Below are 13,862 nucleotides of genomic sequence, written 5' to 3'. Positions count from 1 at the left end.
AGGAGGAAGAGACCAAAGGAAGACTTTTTCTAAAGGCCAGATCCCTATGTCATTGAAATCCCTTTGCCTTCACTCGTGGGTATGCAGAGCCTAAACAATTTGCCTATGCTGTAAGATAGGACTAAAACCTCTCCATTGCAACACAAGACATTTAACATCCCCAAGCACTTAAAAAAAAAAAAATCCTCGATGGGTTATTTATACACACGAGCACCTTTTATTATTAAATCTAATATATTTGTCAGCAGCTACCTTGTGAATTTACTCTACCTTTTTACTCACTTTGGACAATAAAACCATGTTGATCTGTTCCCAGCTGGTTTCATTCCCTGGTTCTACTGCATTAAACACAATGTGGCTGTTGTCTGGGCTGCAAATACTCAAGGGAAATTGTTTAAATAATGAAAAAAAATTGCCTATGCTGAAGCCCTTGTAATCAGCACAACATTGGATTTTGGAAAATTCTCTAAAAAATTTAGATTCCTGATATTAACTGACTGGCAGCTTCTCCTTGGGGGATTCGGCATTTCAGTTATCGCAAAATATTTTTCAGCAGCTAGGACACAGCGAGATGATACATGGTGCAGTAAAGCCTCAGACTAAACCCTGGAGAATTCACTGCAGGTTTTATCTCCACGGTGTGACCATGGTTTCAGTGTTCATAATATCTACATTCACAAGTGGATGAGGCTTATTTCCATTTTCCTGTTCTGACTGACTGGTACCCCCTCTTTCTCTCCCCCGTGGATGCAATTGTGTGTTCCTATAACCTATGCAAAAGTTATCCCGTAGACTGAAAAACACAGGTGTGACAGCCCTGAACCGCTGTCGGCGGATGCCCTGGGCTGCCTGCTCACTCGCTGCCTCTCTGCAGCAGCCTCAGGGATGCTGTGGCTCCCTGGGGACACGTTTCCGTGCCACTCCACCTTGGCGAGCAGTGAGCAGCTCGGCGCCGCTGCCAAGAACCAGATGTCGCTCCCTGTAACGCTTTCCTTGTCCAGCCAAACTGTGGCAGCCATGGGCTGGTGTGGAAAAGGTCCAGTCCTTGCCCAGCGGTGCAGGGTGCAGATGCATGCAGCAGAGAGTGGTGTTGACACGGTGTAGAAACGCCTGCTAAGGGGTGACATCATATTTTCATTGTGCTGCGTGTCTGGACGGGTGATGGAGCTAAAAGGAATGGGCTGGTGCTGTAATCCCAGAGTAAATCACAGCAGGCAGAGCTGGAAAGTCTTAATCCATCATGGAAAGCTCTTATCTTTAGATAGATGCATGCAGACTCAAGCTACAAGGAAGATAAGGTTCACAGTCTGTTTCTTACTGGACAGAAATGTGTGAGGCTGTTTGGCAGACACAGAAAAAGTTATTTTTTAATCTTTTAAGAGCTGATGTTAAAACAGAAGGTAGCAGTTCAGAACCAAGGCATTTCTTTCACACTCTTAAGTACTGTTTAGATCTCTCTGCTCTCTCCCTCTCTGGCTTACACTAGATTGAACTGACAGTTAAACTCACCTGAAGTATTTCCTTCTGCATTTCTGCATTTGCTTTTTGTGTTTCCCCACTTGTATTTTTCCTTCCATGAAGGCTGAGATGCAGGGTTTCTAACCTCCACAGCTGCTTAAAACTGTCCCCTCCCACTCCCTCCCCCACTGCCTCCCAGACAGGGCAAATGCCATCCTTGTGCTGGGAACTGGAGCCAAGCTCAGGAACTATAAAATACAGGCGAAGATAAAACTGTACAAAGAGTCTCTCGATAGGATTTTGACACTGTGGCTGGCTCTTCTCAAAATGACTGGGAGATGAGAAATGCTGGCCCTGGCTGGGGGAGAGGAGAGGTCTGAGGAAGCTATGATATCATGCCGCTTAAAATATGGAGTTCACATCTGGTCAAACCATTATAGAAAATATATGGTAGCACTTAAAAAGATACAGGGAAGGGTCAGAGGGCAAAGTCCGTCACTAAATGATATGAGGAATAGGAGACGACACAAAAGAGGAAAAGTGGGGACAGAGAAAAGAAAGAAAGAGAGAAAGAAAGACAGAAAGAGAGAAAGAAATAAATCTATATTGACTGTGAGGAAAAGAATTTAACAGGGAATTTAATTAGAGCAAATACAAATGATCAAGCATTGCAGGTGGTGGAGTAAAAGGTTATGAAATGACACAAAAGAATTGACCTAGAAGGAACGGCAGTTGTCCTGGGAAGCTACCAGTAGTAAAAGAGGACCTCACTGGTTTGGGGATCACTGTCAGAGGTGGGGGTGTAGGTTTCCATTGACACCCTGTGCAACCTTCACCTGGATGCAGCCACTCCATGGCTGTGCAGTACATGGCCTGTTAACTGGGAATGGGGACCCTGCTCCCAGTTCACTGCCCTGACCCCGGGCTCTGCTGTCCAAGCGGCAATGTGGGGATGAACCCAGAGAAAGGCATGGGGTTATCAAGAAAGGGAAAGCTGGATCAATGAAAGTGTGCAACGGATGGAAGGGTAACAGCCAGGGGAAGAAATGGCTATGCAGGTCAGTGGTGCGGGAGGAGGGAAAATAGGAAAGGGAGATAGGAAAATTGCTGGCAAAATGGGAAAAGGGTGATGCTGCTGGTGTGGGAAAGCAGTGTTAGAGCAAGGCTGAGATGGTGGGAATGATGGAAGAAGCAGTAGGAAGAGGTGATGAGGAAGAACAGAAGGAGGAGCAGGTGGGGGGTATAAGGGAAGGGAGCCTGAGACAGGTAAGGGGAGAGAGGGATGTAACACGAGAAGTGATGTGGGAGCAGCAGCAGGTGAGGAAAGCAGCACAAGACATGTTGGGCCTGGGAGGAGAGGAGAGAAAGCAGACTTGAGAGTGTCTCTGGAGTGCAGAACGAGCTTTTACCTATAGGACAGATTTTAGCAGATTAAGTTTGTCTGGTTTTTTTTAAGATCAAGGAGAAAAAGTGAGAGATTAGATCTGCTCAGGAAAACATCAGCTAAGGGTCGTCTTTCCTGGGTATACAGTCTTCTTCATTTCCTGTTTGTCTTGACATTGATTTTCATTTGCTTTCCTGATGCACAATGGGAGGCATAATTTTTTTTGTCTTTCTGGAGTGTATCTATTCACAGATGCTACCAAAGGTCCACCTTATGTGTTCTGCATTCACACATACAGTATACATCCATGTGGTGTGCTGTAGTGGCATACAGATACTGCTGAGGCAAAAGACTTAACGTGTTACAGAGGTGAGAGACAAAACAAGTATTTTTCTTCATCCTAATGGAGAACTGGAGTCCAGAGATGATAGATAACCTGACCAAGGTCACTCCTGAGGTCTGCAGCAGAGCTGGGATGTGAAATGCAGGTTCACATGCTGTTTTAACTCTCAGCTGACCCATCTTCAGGAATTTGGCTAGGAACTGTACAGGCTGCTACTTTAAAAAAACATAGCTAAAGAAATTTGCATTTTTAAATTGGGAAAGCAGTTGGGTTTTTTCTCTCCTCCTTTGCAGCATTTTAAGGTGTGCTGGATGTAACAGCCTTGGGCTTTTCAATCCAGTTGTCTGTAGACCATTCATGGAAAGGAAAACTATGCCAGAATGGCTAGAGCATCTCAGAGTGGTAAACAATTGTAATGGAGACTACTGTGCTCAAAGCAAAGGCTCAAAGCAGCTTTCTCATAATTCCTGCTTTAAAATATTGTGTACTAATTTCTCACTAGTGTGTGCCCTTCTGCTGACTACCTAGAAAATAAAATACAGAAGTGTGACAGAATACAGAGGGCTAAGCTACAGATTTATGAAACTGTTGCATTTTAAACCTCAATAGAGTTATGTTTTCTTCTATTGTCTTAGAAAACATGTTTTTCCCTAATTGGTCGAAGTGGGATTAGTATCTGTGAAAGCCGTACACTTTACAAGGCCTTCTGGGAGCTTACAAAATGCAGGTATTTTCATACACATCATTGGTGGAGCCCCAACTCATGCAGCTTCTCTGTGGTACAAACTAACAAGGAGCTGTAGAAACACAAACACAAAGAGCTTCCACAGTCTTTTGTAGTTTTTGGACAGTGGAGCCCGTCCCTCCCGCTGCCTCCTGTGCCACTGTAAGGGCCCATGGACCCCTCACATAAGCCCTTGCCACAGTTATCTCCCACCCTCTATGGCTGCTTCTGGAAGTGAAGACATCAGTCACCGGATCAGAGGACAATTCAGGTGGGAAGGGACCCCAGTAGGTCTCTGGTCCAACCCCTTGCCCAAAGCAGAGTGAGTCAGCTATGGGGTCAGACCAGGTTGCTCAGGTCTTTGTCCAGTTGGGTCTGGAAAACCTCCAGTGCCAGAGCCTGCACAGTCTCTTCGGGCAACCTCAGGTGCTGCCCCACTGTCGTTACGGGGAAAGGGTTTCTCCTTACACCCAGTCTGAAGTTTTCATTTCAATTTTTTCCTGTTGTCTCTTGTTCTTGTGCCATGCACCACTGTGAACAGCCTGGCTTCATCTTCTTGGTGATCTGCCCATGGGTTCTGTAGGGCTGCTGTTAGGGTCCTACCTTCAAGCTCCCTCTCCCCCAGGCTGAACGAGCCCTGTTTCCTCCAGCCTCTCCTCACAGGGCAAGTGCTCCGGGCCCCAGGCATCTTGATGGCTCTCCGCTGAACTCACCCGTTTGTCCATGTCTGTCTGGAATCATGGAGGTCAAACCTGGATGCCAGGTTAGACCCCTGTGGTACCCCACTTTTTACTGGCCTCCATAAAACCCATTAACTGCCACCCACTAAGCCTGATCATCCAACCAGTCTCTCACTCATCCCAACTGTAATGTTCTAACTTAGATGCAAGAATATTGTGGGAGATGGTGTTGAAAGTCAAGGCAAATTACTTCCACTGCTCTCCTTTTGCCCACAAATCCAGTTGCTTTATGATAGAAGGCAATCAGGTTGGTCAGGGGTGACTGATCCTTGGTGAACCCATACAGACTGTCCCTGGTCACCTTCACCCCCCTCCCTGCTGCTGGGAGGGGCGTCATGAAATGCAGATGTCTTCTCCTGCCCTGAAGTGTCACGGGGGACTGTGTCACCCCTCAGGGGCATAATGGATTTCTCTGTGCACTAGAAGTCCCCCAGGGCCTGCCTGCCTCTTCCCTCCCACATATGGGTCTCTCCTGGGGCTGGGCAGACTGTTGCATGGGCTCGCAGAGACTTGGTTGCTCAAGGTGCATCAGCTCGTGCAGTTTTACAAAGCAGCCTGCACTCAGCAGGGAGCACAGAAGCTGACCAGCACCTTTTAAAACTGTATGATTTAAAACCTGCAACCACATACTTGAATGAACAGTCTCCTTTCTCCTAATCTAACTGTGATCTGCATTTCATCATGAGCTTCTTTTGGTCAGGAGGTGATTCCGATGAGTTGCTCTTGTAATCTACTGATTGCTCATGTCAACTTGAAGATCAGGAGCTCTGAAAAGGCTTGCTTAGAAACCTGGCTGCTTGAGATGATCCCTGCTCCCCCCTGTCCAATGAAGACATGAATATGACTTTTCAAATTCCCAGAGCACCTTCCACTGGGGCATGTTTCAAACTAATGAATGGAGGCTCCTGCTTGGTCCGTGGCAATAGGCGTCATTACTCTCATTTTGGAGCCCAAAGCAGAGACATGGAATAAATTGATCTAGATCAAGAAAAGAGTCTCAGGCAGGGTCAGGAACAGAATTGACAGTGTCTGGCTCCTTGTCATAGTCTCGTATGCAACTCACAGGTGTCCTTCCACTAAGGGATTTCACCCACACATGTCTTATTTCACACAGACTACTGAGAGAGTCTGACATGAGTCAAAAAATCCTTGGTGTCTGCTCACAAATTTTGGAGTCATTTATATCCGTAGTAATAAAAGCTGTATGCCATTTATTTAGCAGGGCTCTTTTAATGTGCTGTTTGTTGTTTTGATAGTCTGTGTCTTCTTCCTATTGTAATCATATTAAAAGAGCATTCTTTTCCTGGAATAAAGAGGTAATGATTCACAAGAGGCATAATTATTCCATGCAGTGCAGGCAGGATGCTGGAGAAAGAGCTGTCTTCTTTATGCGTATGAGGCTTTTATTGCAAGTGTTCTACACAGTAATTAAATTCCTTTGAATGAGGAGGCTTGATTGGATTTTCTTTGGTTTATTGGGAGGAGTCTGAAAAGCAAGGTATTTAGCTCAATTGCTATACAATTTTGGCATCTGTTGGGGGTTAGGGAGAAAGGTTCAGAGCGTCTGATTCCCATTTCTCTTATGCTAGTGATACATTAGCTGAACTCTGTTGAATTCAGTTGAATTACACCCTATCTGTATTTGTGTGAGAATCAAGCTCAGAAATCCCTGGCAGAAGGCAGCAGGATACCTGAATGCATGCTGTAAGAATCCAAATTATCCAAGGGAAAAAAGCCTTGCTAAAGGAAAGTTACTTGCAGTTGCAAAGGCAAGTACCCAAAAGCAAGGAAATTTCACATTTACAGCTGTCCTTCAGATCTAATGTTTGCCTTATGGCAAGTCCAGGCTTGGCCCAGAATGGGACAAAGTTTTAAAAGACAGCAGCAAGAAAATGAAAAGTTAGGCAATCATGTTACAAAAATCTCTGCTGTGGCTTGACACACGAGCCAGGATGCTGGCATAGCACAACTCTTGAATATTTGAGTTGTCAAACTAAATCATGTTTGTTTAATATCAACTACTGTACACAGCTGCCAGGGTGGTTTGTTTGTTGGGTTTTTTTCAAAGGAAAAGAGTAAAAATGTAAATTAAAAGGAAAACTCTATAATAGACAGCCTCAACATCCATTAGCGATGGAGTTTGGGTCTTATAGTAGAAATTACAGTATGAATTCTTCCTGTTACTCAGTAAGGCTATACAACATGTCAGGAGGAGGGTGTTGCTCAGGCAGGGAAGATGTGCAATACCATGGGGGTAATTTCACCCTGCTCAGATGTCTCTGGAGGGGGAGAGTACACGTGATGAGGAAAGTGGCATTTTCAACAGCTCAAAGAAATGTCACGGGGCAATGGGAGGCACTTTCCTAATCTAGGGGCTCCCTGCCCACCAGATATTAACACCTTGTTTCATCCAGTGAGAGTGGGAATCTCTGAAGTGCAGGTTGCCAGTATTTGTAGGGATTATGTGAAGGTTTGGATCTCAGAGAGTTTTCCGGGGGCTCTGCTTGTATCTCAGTGATGGTGATGGTGGTGATGGTGGTGGTGGTGGTGGTGATAGAGGAGAGGGTCCTGGGGCTGGGTGAGGCGAGGGCTGGTTTTGCAGGGCGAACAGCAGTGGGAATGAGGAGGTGGAAGAGCTTCGACTGTTTTGTGAAGACAAAAAAATCAAGTAGGAAGGAGCTTGGCTATCGAGGCCTGTTGGGAGGAGACTGGCACTGGCCAGAACAGGACAATGACACAGACATGGAGGTCTCAGTCCAGACAGAGAAGCCAGATGTGGAGGTCTCAGTCCAGACAGCGAAGCGAGACACCCCTGGACCTAGGTCTGAGGAGAACTAGCAAAAAAAAGTTGCTGTACTGCAAAACCTGGGGCTAGACCTGCCTCATGCCTGTGTGTTAGACCCCCAAGCAAAGGGGAATATAAGTTTTTAAAATAGGTCTGTCTCTAAGTGCAATATTTGGTTTATAGGGAGGAGTCTAAAAAGCAAGGTATTTAGCTCCTACACAGTGCACAAAGTGCAACATAGCGGAGAGGAACCAAAGCAATTGTTTGCAGTTGTCCGTGATGGTGGCACATGTGTCTGAACATGAGCCGGGTCTGAGTGACCCACTCACACATCTCTGTCCATGATAAACCTTGGGTGTGCTCATCAGCCATCAAGCCTCTTCTCCTTGTGGGATACTGGGCCAGATGGATGTCTGCAGCAGAGGATATTTTCTGATTAATTCTGGTAATTGCAGCTAGAACGCTTTGGTTTATTACCTTCACTCCCTCCTACTGGCTGCCAGGTATTATCAAGCCAACAAACTACCTGCCCTGTTGTCCTCCTCTGCCTTCTTCCTTTCAACTTTCATGTTTTTAAACAAAAGACAGAGCAAACAATAGCTGCATGATCCTCCAGTCTCAGTGGTATTTGGGGAGCACCATGAGCCAAACAGGACCCGTCAGTCAGCAGCCCAGGACTTTATGGAGAATATTGCTGTAAACTGACTCAGATGAGTCACATCAAGCCATAGTTTCCCAGTTGTGACTCTACTGACTTCTGAGAGGTTGTACTTCCCTTCATTATTTATTAATTCTCAGCAAGGATCCCTCATGGAGCCAGTTGTCTGTACAGTAAGTTGGAAATGGAGTTAAACTTTTTGCCAAAAGAAGGGAATTTGGGCAAAAATATATGGGTTTTTTTCAAGGTGAATTAAAATTAGTTCTGTTTTACTGATGTTTCTTTTGTCTTGGCTTCCTGAGCAGAAACAGTCATACCTGAGGACTACCTGGCTGATCCTGCAAACATGAAGCGGTACAGCGTGGATCCTGCCGATTCTGCCTTCGGCTGCATGGGCTCCATGTACGCCATGCGGCAGAGTCCTGCAGATGGACGTCCTGCTGGAGGCTCCTCTTCCTCCTGTAGCCATCGTCCTGCCCAGATGTCTTCAGGGGGGTCCTCGTCTACTGGCCTGCGGCATCAGACCTCCAGCCCAACAAGGAATGGGACCTATCTTGAAGCAAACAGAAGTGGTAATATAACATCTTCCATTTAGCAATGTGTGTTCTATGCTGGTGCCATGCTGGAGTCTTAACTCACTCCCAAATTCCCAGGAAAATTAGTGAGGTGCATCTGGGTTGACATCCATCCAGATCACTTACGCAAAGTAGAACTAATATCCTATGTAAACACAAAATCAATCTGTTCATCATTAAGTAAAAAGGTGAATGTTTTCTAATGCTGTTATTAATTATGTAAGCATACGTATTATGTATAATTGTGTGGCAATCACAACTGTTATTATCGACTTACAGATATAAATATTAATATATAAGGCATTCCTCCCAAAGACTGATACTGCCTACTGGCAGGTACCTGTTAGTTGTGTGACACCAGCTGTGTACAAGATACGATGCAGAGCAAACCCAAACATTAGTGCCTACCTCAAAGCATTTTAGCAAAAGGTTTTACTTCCTAACTGCGTGGCCCATCCTGCCCCTTTAATCATGAACCAAGCCAGATTTTGCTTGAAAAAGACTATCCAGCAAAACATATTTTTAGAAATCATCCAGCTCACTGCTCAAGGCTCTTTTATCTTTCAGGAAGCAAAGTCACAAGAATTTTATCTGCAAATTCAAGGGATGCCATGGGAACCACTGCATTCAATAACCCTTCCTCTTTCCTCTCTTTGTATTTTTGTCCTGTTACTCTGCTAGGATTTATGTTTGCTGGATCAGTCGCTCTGCCCATTAGCTTTATTCCCTATTAGCCATGATTTTTTTTTCTCTAGAAATGACCTAGGTTCATCAAACAGGTTAGCTAATTCCCTGAACTTCCGTTAACTTTGTCTTTGTTTGCATTTTCCAAGTTCTCCATTAACAGGTCTTTATCAGCAGTGATTCCAACAGTGTCTTCACCCCTTACTAATTATTCAAACTTCATTTATGCATTTTTCATCTTGAAGATAGATCTAACAAAGGAGTTGAGTGTCTTGGCCATTTTTAAGTCATTAATTTCTTTCCCTTCCTCATTTATTAATGGAATCTACTGTCACTCTAGTATTATTTTTTTTTTTAATCTTGATATATTTGCAGAAGCCTTGCTGATTCCCCTAGCCCCTTTGTCTACCATTAGCTCATTACACTGTCTTTCTGCCCTTGCATTTCCCCTGGAAACTACAAGTGATTCTGCATATTCTTTCTTGGTAGCCACTCCAGAGCCTCTTTCCAGTAGCCGCAGATCTTTGCGTAATTTCTTCACATCCCTCACCTCCCCAACACCTGTATTATTTCTTGTTCCTGAACTTTCACTATTTAATATTTCAAAACATTATTCTTCTTCCAAAAATATGTATTACCGGTATTTATCCTTGTATTCCTTTGTTTATCTAAGTTTGCCTTCTTATATGTTCGATATCTACCCCAAATCATCACTCACTTTGCTATTATTTTCACACACTTGTTTCCTGCTTTACCCCTGTGTTACTCTATTATACAAACCACAGATGATAAGCGGTCAGTTCTCATAATTATTTTTTCTTTACTTATAGAATCAACTTTACTCAAAGCAAAGTGGATAGTATAGAAATGCAGTACCACAAACAACTTGTAAAAGGTTATCACTAAGAACCGGGTGCCTCAGTTACAAAGAAAAGGAAATGAAAAGCCTTTTCTTTCAGATCTTGTTCAGTGCCTCTCGGGTCGGCATAATCAGGTGCTGGCAGGACAAGAGGCTTACTGTGCACAGGATTCATTTTCCCCTCTCCCACTGCTTCCCCAGAGCCTCCCAGCAGAACTGGGACCCTTTTCGTCAAGCTTTTTAGTTGGCAGCTGTGAGGAGCCAAGATTTAACAATGTTGCTACTTGCTTGCTTTGAAAATCTTTATCATTCTGCTTGGGATCAGTCGTTATCTCTTTGTAGTACACAGGAAGGGTCAGAGCAGTTCAGAGCAAAGGTCTGTCTAGCTGCGCATCCCGTCTCCTGCATGAGAGAGCAGCACACCCCCAGAAAAGACGTAAGTGCAGAGATGGTGGTGCTTCCCCACCATCCTCTCCACCTTCAGAAATTTGTGGCTCAGGGACCTCCTGAACCAGAGGTGGTGGATTCATATTTAGTAACCCTTCATAGATTTTTCTCCCCTGAATCACTCAGTGGCTTATTGAATACTTTGTATATTTTCAGCATCCACAAAATTCCTGTGCTTAAGAATGTGTTGTGTGGAGAAAAGCCTTGGTATCAGGGATTTGAAACTATGTTCAAGGGACTGAAGCTTAAAATCAGAGCTCCTTAAGCTTGCTCAGCTGCATTACTTTCCCTTCTTGTTTCTGACTCCGAATGTCACAGTTTCCCAGTCTCAGCTAATGTCTTGTGAAAGTTTAGCATGGTCCTGAGCAGAAAGCTAAGCGTCAAGAAACAGCTCCATCTCTCTTATCATGACTTCCCACAAAATCTGCAGTCTTTACAAGATGAAAGCCTAAAAGGTGGCACATCGTTTTTCCAGAACTGAACCAACAGAAAAGTCATAGAGTGGCCATGCAGTAGGCTTTGCAGGTTCCTGTATTTCTCTAGCTTAAAACATATTAAAGCACTTTGAGGAGCAAAGAGGAAGAGATTGCTTTTGAACCAGGCACCCATGATATGTGGGTGCCTCTGAAGCAGTTACAAGTGACTTTAAGCAGCTGCATATAATATTTTGGGATAATAGGACTCATCCCAAAACTGCTTAGTATTTTTTATGTGACAAGCATTTGACACTTTCACAGTCTAGCTCCTCTGGGACCTCTGGGTCATTTGGCTAGCTCAACAGTAAGGGTGCTCTAAAACTGGCAGTTATGCACTGAACATCATGAAAATGGTTATAAATTCATTGATTTTGCTTATTTATAATTATTAACAATTTATTAGTCCCAGTATCATCCATTGTAGATTAGTGTCTGTCACAGAGGTACACGCAAAGCCGTACAGAGACGGGTTTGCTGTCAGGCTCTCTAACAAGGCAATAGCAATCCCCTGTGCTCCACCAATGTATGGCAGCACAAACAGCTTTTGTATGTTTGTGCCACCACTATCCATCCCATTTCCTCTGATCCCCTCAGCTGCTTTCTGGAGACTCCAGCAGAGACTCTCCCACACTCCATGGCAGGAGTTGGCAGAGCCTGAGGCAGAGGAGAGCCATTTGCTCTCAGACATGACCAGGCAGCTTTCAGTGGCTGTGATGAGCAATACAGTGACATCCATGAAGGCAAGGTGCCCATGGATGCATTACGATACCACTTCTAGCATTAAAGAAACTGTGCTGTTTCCAGTCACAGCCTAATTTCATCTCCGACTCCATTTCCAATAGCATCAGCTCTCTGACACTGGAATTCCCACCGTAGAGTCCTACAGAACATTGCCTGCTCCTCCTTAAAATTAGAAACTGTATTTCTTCACAGCTGTCATACTTGCACCTACCATGCTGCTTCCACTTTTACTGGCAATCCCAGACTTTTAAAATACACACCTTTCTGCAATTGCCTTCGTGCAGCCACAGAAGAGTTTGATTATTGTCTCTGCAAGATCTCTCTTGTAAAGGTCTTTGGAATCTGTGCTTTCACAACGATCCTTCTGCGCCTGTCTTCCCTCTTTCTAGGGATAATTTATATGCTGCTGACTCATAAGTGAGCAAGGATGAGTAAGTGGTGCATGCCAGTCTCTGTTCTTAGCCTCCTCAGTTTGCATACTTACAAGGCAGGGATGGGCAGGACTCATTAAAAAGAGGAAGAATTTCTCTCTGAAACCTCAAACCAATCCTCTTTATTTATGGATAGTTTTGAAAAATAGCTTGCTTTATTTATCATGGTGGGCAAATATCACGGAAAAAACCATAACCATAAAACATATCTCAGTGCATAGCAGAACATGTCTTTCAAGCGGAATGGATGAGATTAAACCTCAAAGCTCTCATTAATGCGATTGGAAGCTTGATGCCTAATTCTCCATGATTATGCTAAAAAATTCCAAAACAAAACAAAACAAAAAATCTCATTTCAAAAAGCCAGTTGGGGCTGCTAACAGATAAACATGCGCTTTCCTGTCATCATTTGCCAAATTGAATCTCTTAAATCAGTGAAGGAATAGTCAAGGACATCATAAACCTTTCCAAGCCTGCTTACATAACAAACAAAGCCTTTATTCCAAGTATGAAGAATTGCCTGTTCAACCACCACATAATAACCTTAACCTTGCCCTGTAGCTTGTTATTTTTATGTAGATTTTATTATCCAATATTAGCGCTAATTATTATCACCTGAGGGCCTTTGTTAAAGAGGCAATCCTGCTTGCTAATACATTTATTTCCTGAAAATATTTGGGGGCACAGGGTTTGAAGTTTCTCTTTTTCCAAAATAATGCTGCAAACACCTTGTGGGGGCCAGATCCAGCACCTCCCCAAGCCAGTGGCAAAGGAGCTGCTGATGGCATTGTGGGGTTCAGCACTGGGTCCCACCACGCAAACACAACCTGCCTGTTAATTTTTGAGGACATTTACAGTTTCGATGCTTTCAGTGAGCTGCCTTTTTTTTTTTTTTCCCTTCAAAAGAGAGACAATGCAAGAAAAGACCAAATAAATATTTAATGCCAGCCCATGGCCACATCTCATGCAGCTGGAGGCTGGGCTGCTCTTGCAGGGGGCAGAGGAGCACCCGCGATGTTGCATCCCGATGCGGTGTGTGCCGTGCTGGGAGCGGGAGCAGCCGCTGCACTGGTGGGATGAGGACTCTGCTCTGCCATGCCACGGGGCCGAGGCCACCAGCCAGGTGGTGCACGGTATCTCCTGCAGGCGCCTGCCAGCGTAAATCGATGTGCTAAGCCCAATGTTCTTTGCAGAGCTCTCTGCTGACTGTGGCTCGTCAACCCCCCCGTGCCCATAAATATCCTGTAATTGTGTTCTCCCACATGCCTGCTCTTCTGTTGCCTTTCCTCTTCTCCTGCTTGGTGTGCCCTAGACTTTTAGAAAAGTGTCTTCTACAAAGCATTCCTCCTGTCCTTGCTTATAGGGGGAGGTGCTTGTTTTTTAAAATAATTCCCATTTCTCTGCGCCTTTCAGGGTCTGCTACTTCTGCTTAGTTTCAGTAGATCTGCTGTTCCTTATTATCTGCTCCAGTGCAGTCAGAGAGAACCTTTTAAAATTTCATTCCCACCCCCTTCCCTTGAGGCAAAGAAATCATTTAGGCCTGCAGCAATATTAAAG

The 13,862-nt window shown here is 44.5% G+C and overlaps 1 protein-coding gene across 1 annotated transcript in view; it reads left to right on the top strand.

Annotated features, from left to right (window-relative positions):
* Positions 1-13,862, top strand: part of SCML4 (Scm polycomb group protein like 4) — a 46,913-nt gene that overhangs the window by 24,094 nt on the left and 8,957 nt on the right. The window contains exon 5 of the mRNA XM_049818028.1: positions 8,398-8,664. Within this exon, the coding sequence (XP_049673985.1) occupies positions 8,398-8,664 (267 nt within the window). The remainder of the gene's footprint in view (positions 1-8,397; positions 8,665-13,862) is intronic.

This window comes from Accipiter gentilis, chromosome 15 (genome assembly GCF_929443795.1).
Source record: "Accipiter gentilis chromosome 15, bAccGen1.1, whole genome shotgun sequence".
NCBI classification, from domain to species: domain Eukaryota; kingdom Metazoa; phylum Chordata; class Aves; order Accipitriformes; family Accipitridae; genus Astur; species Astur gentilis.
This window is presented reverse-complemented; position numbering and strand designations above follow the sequence as displayed.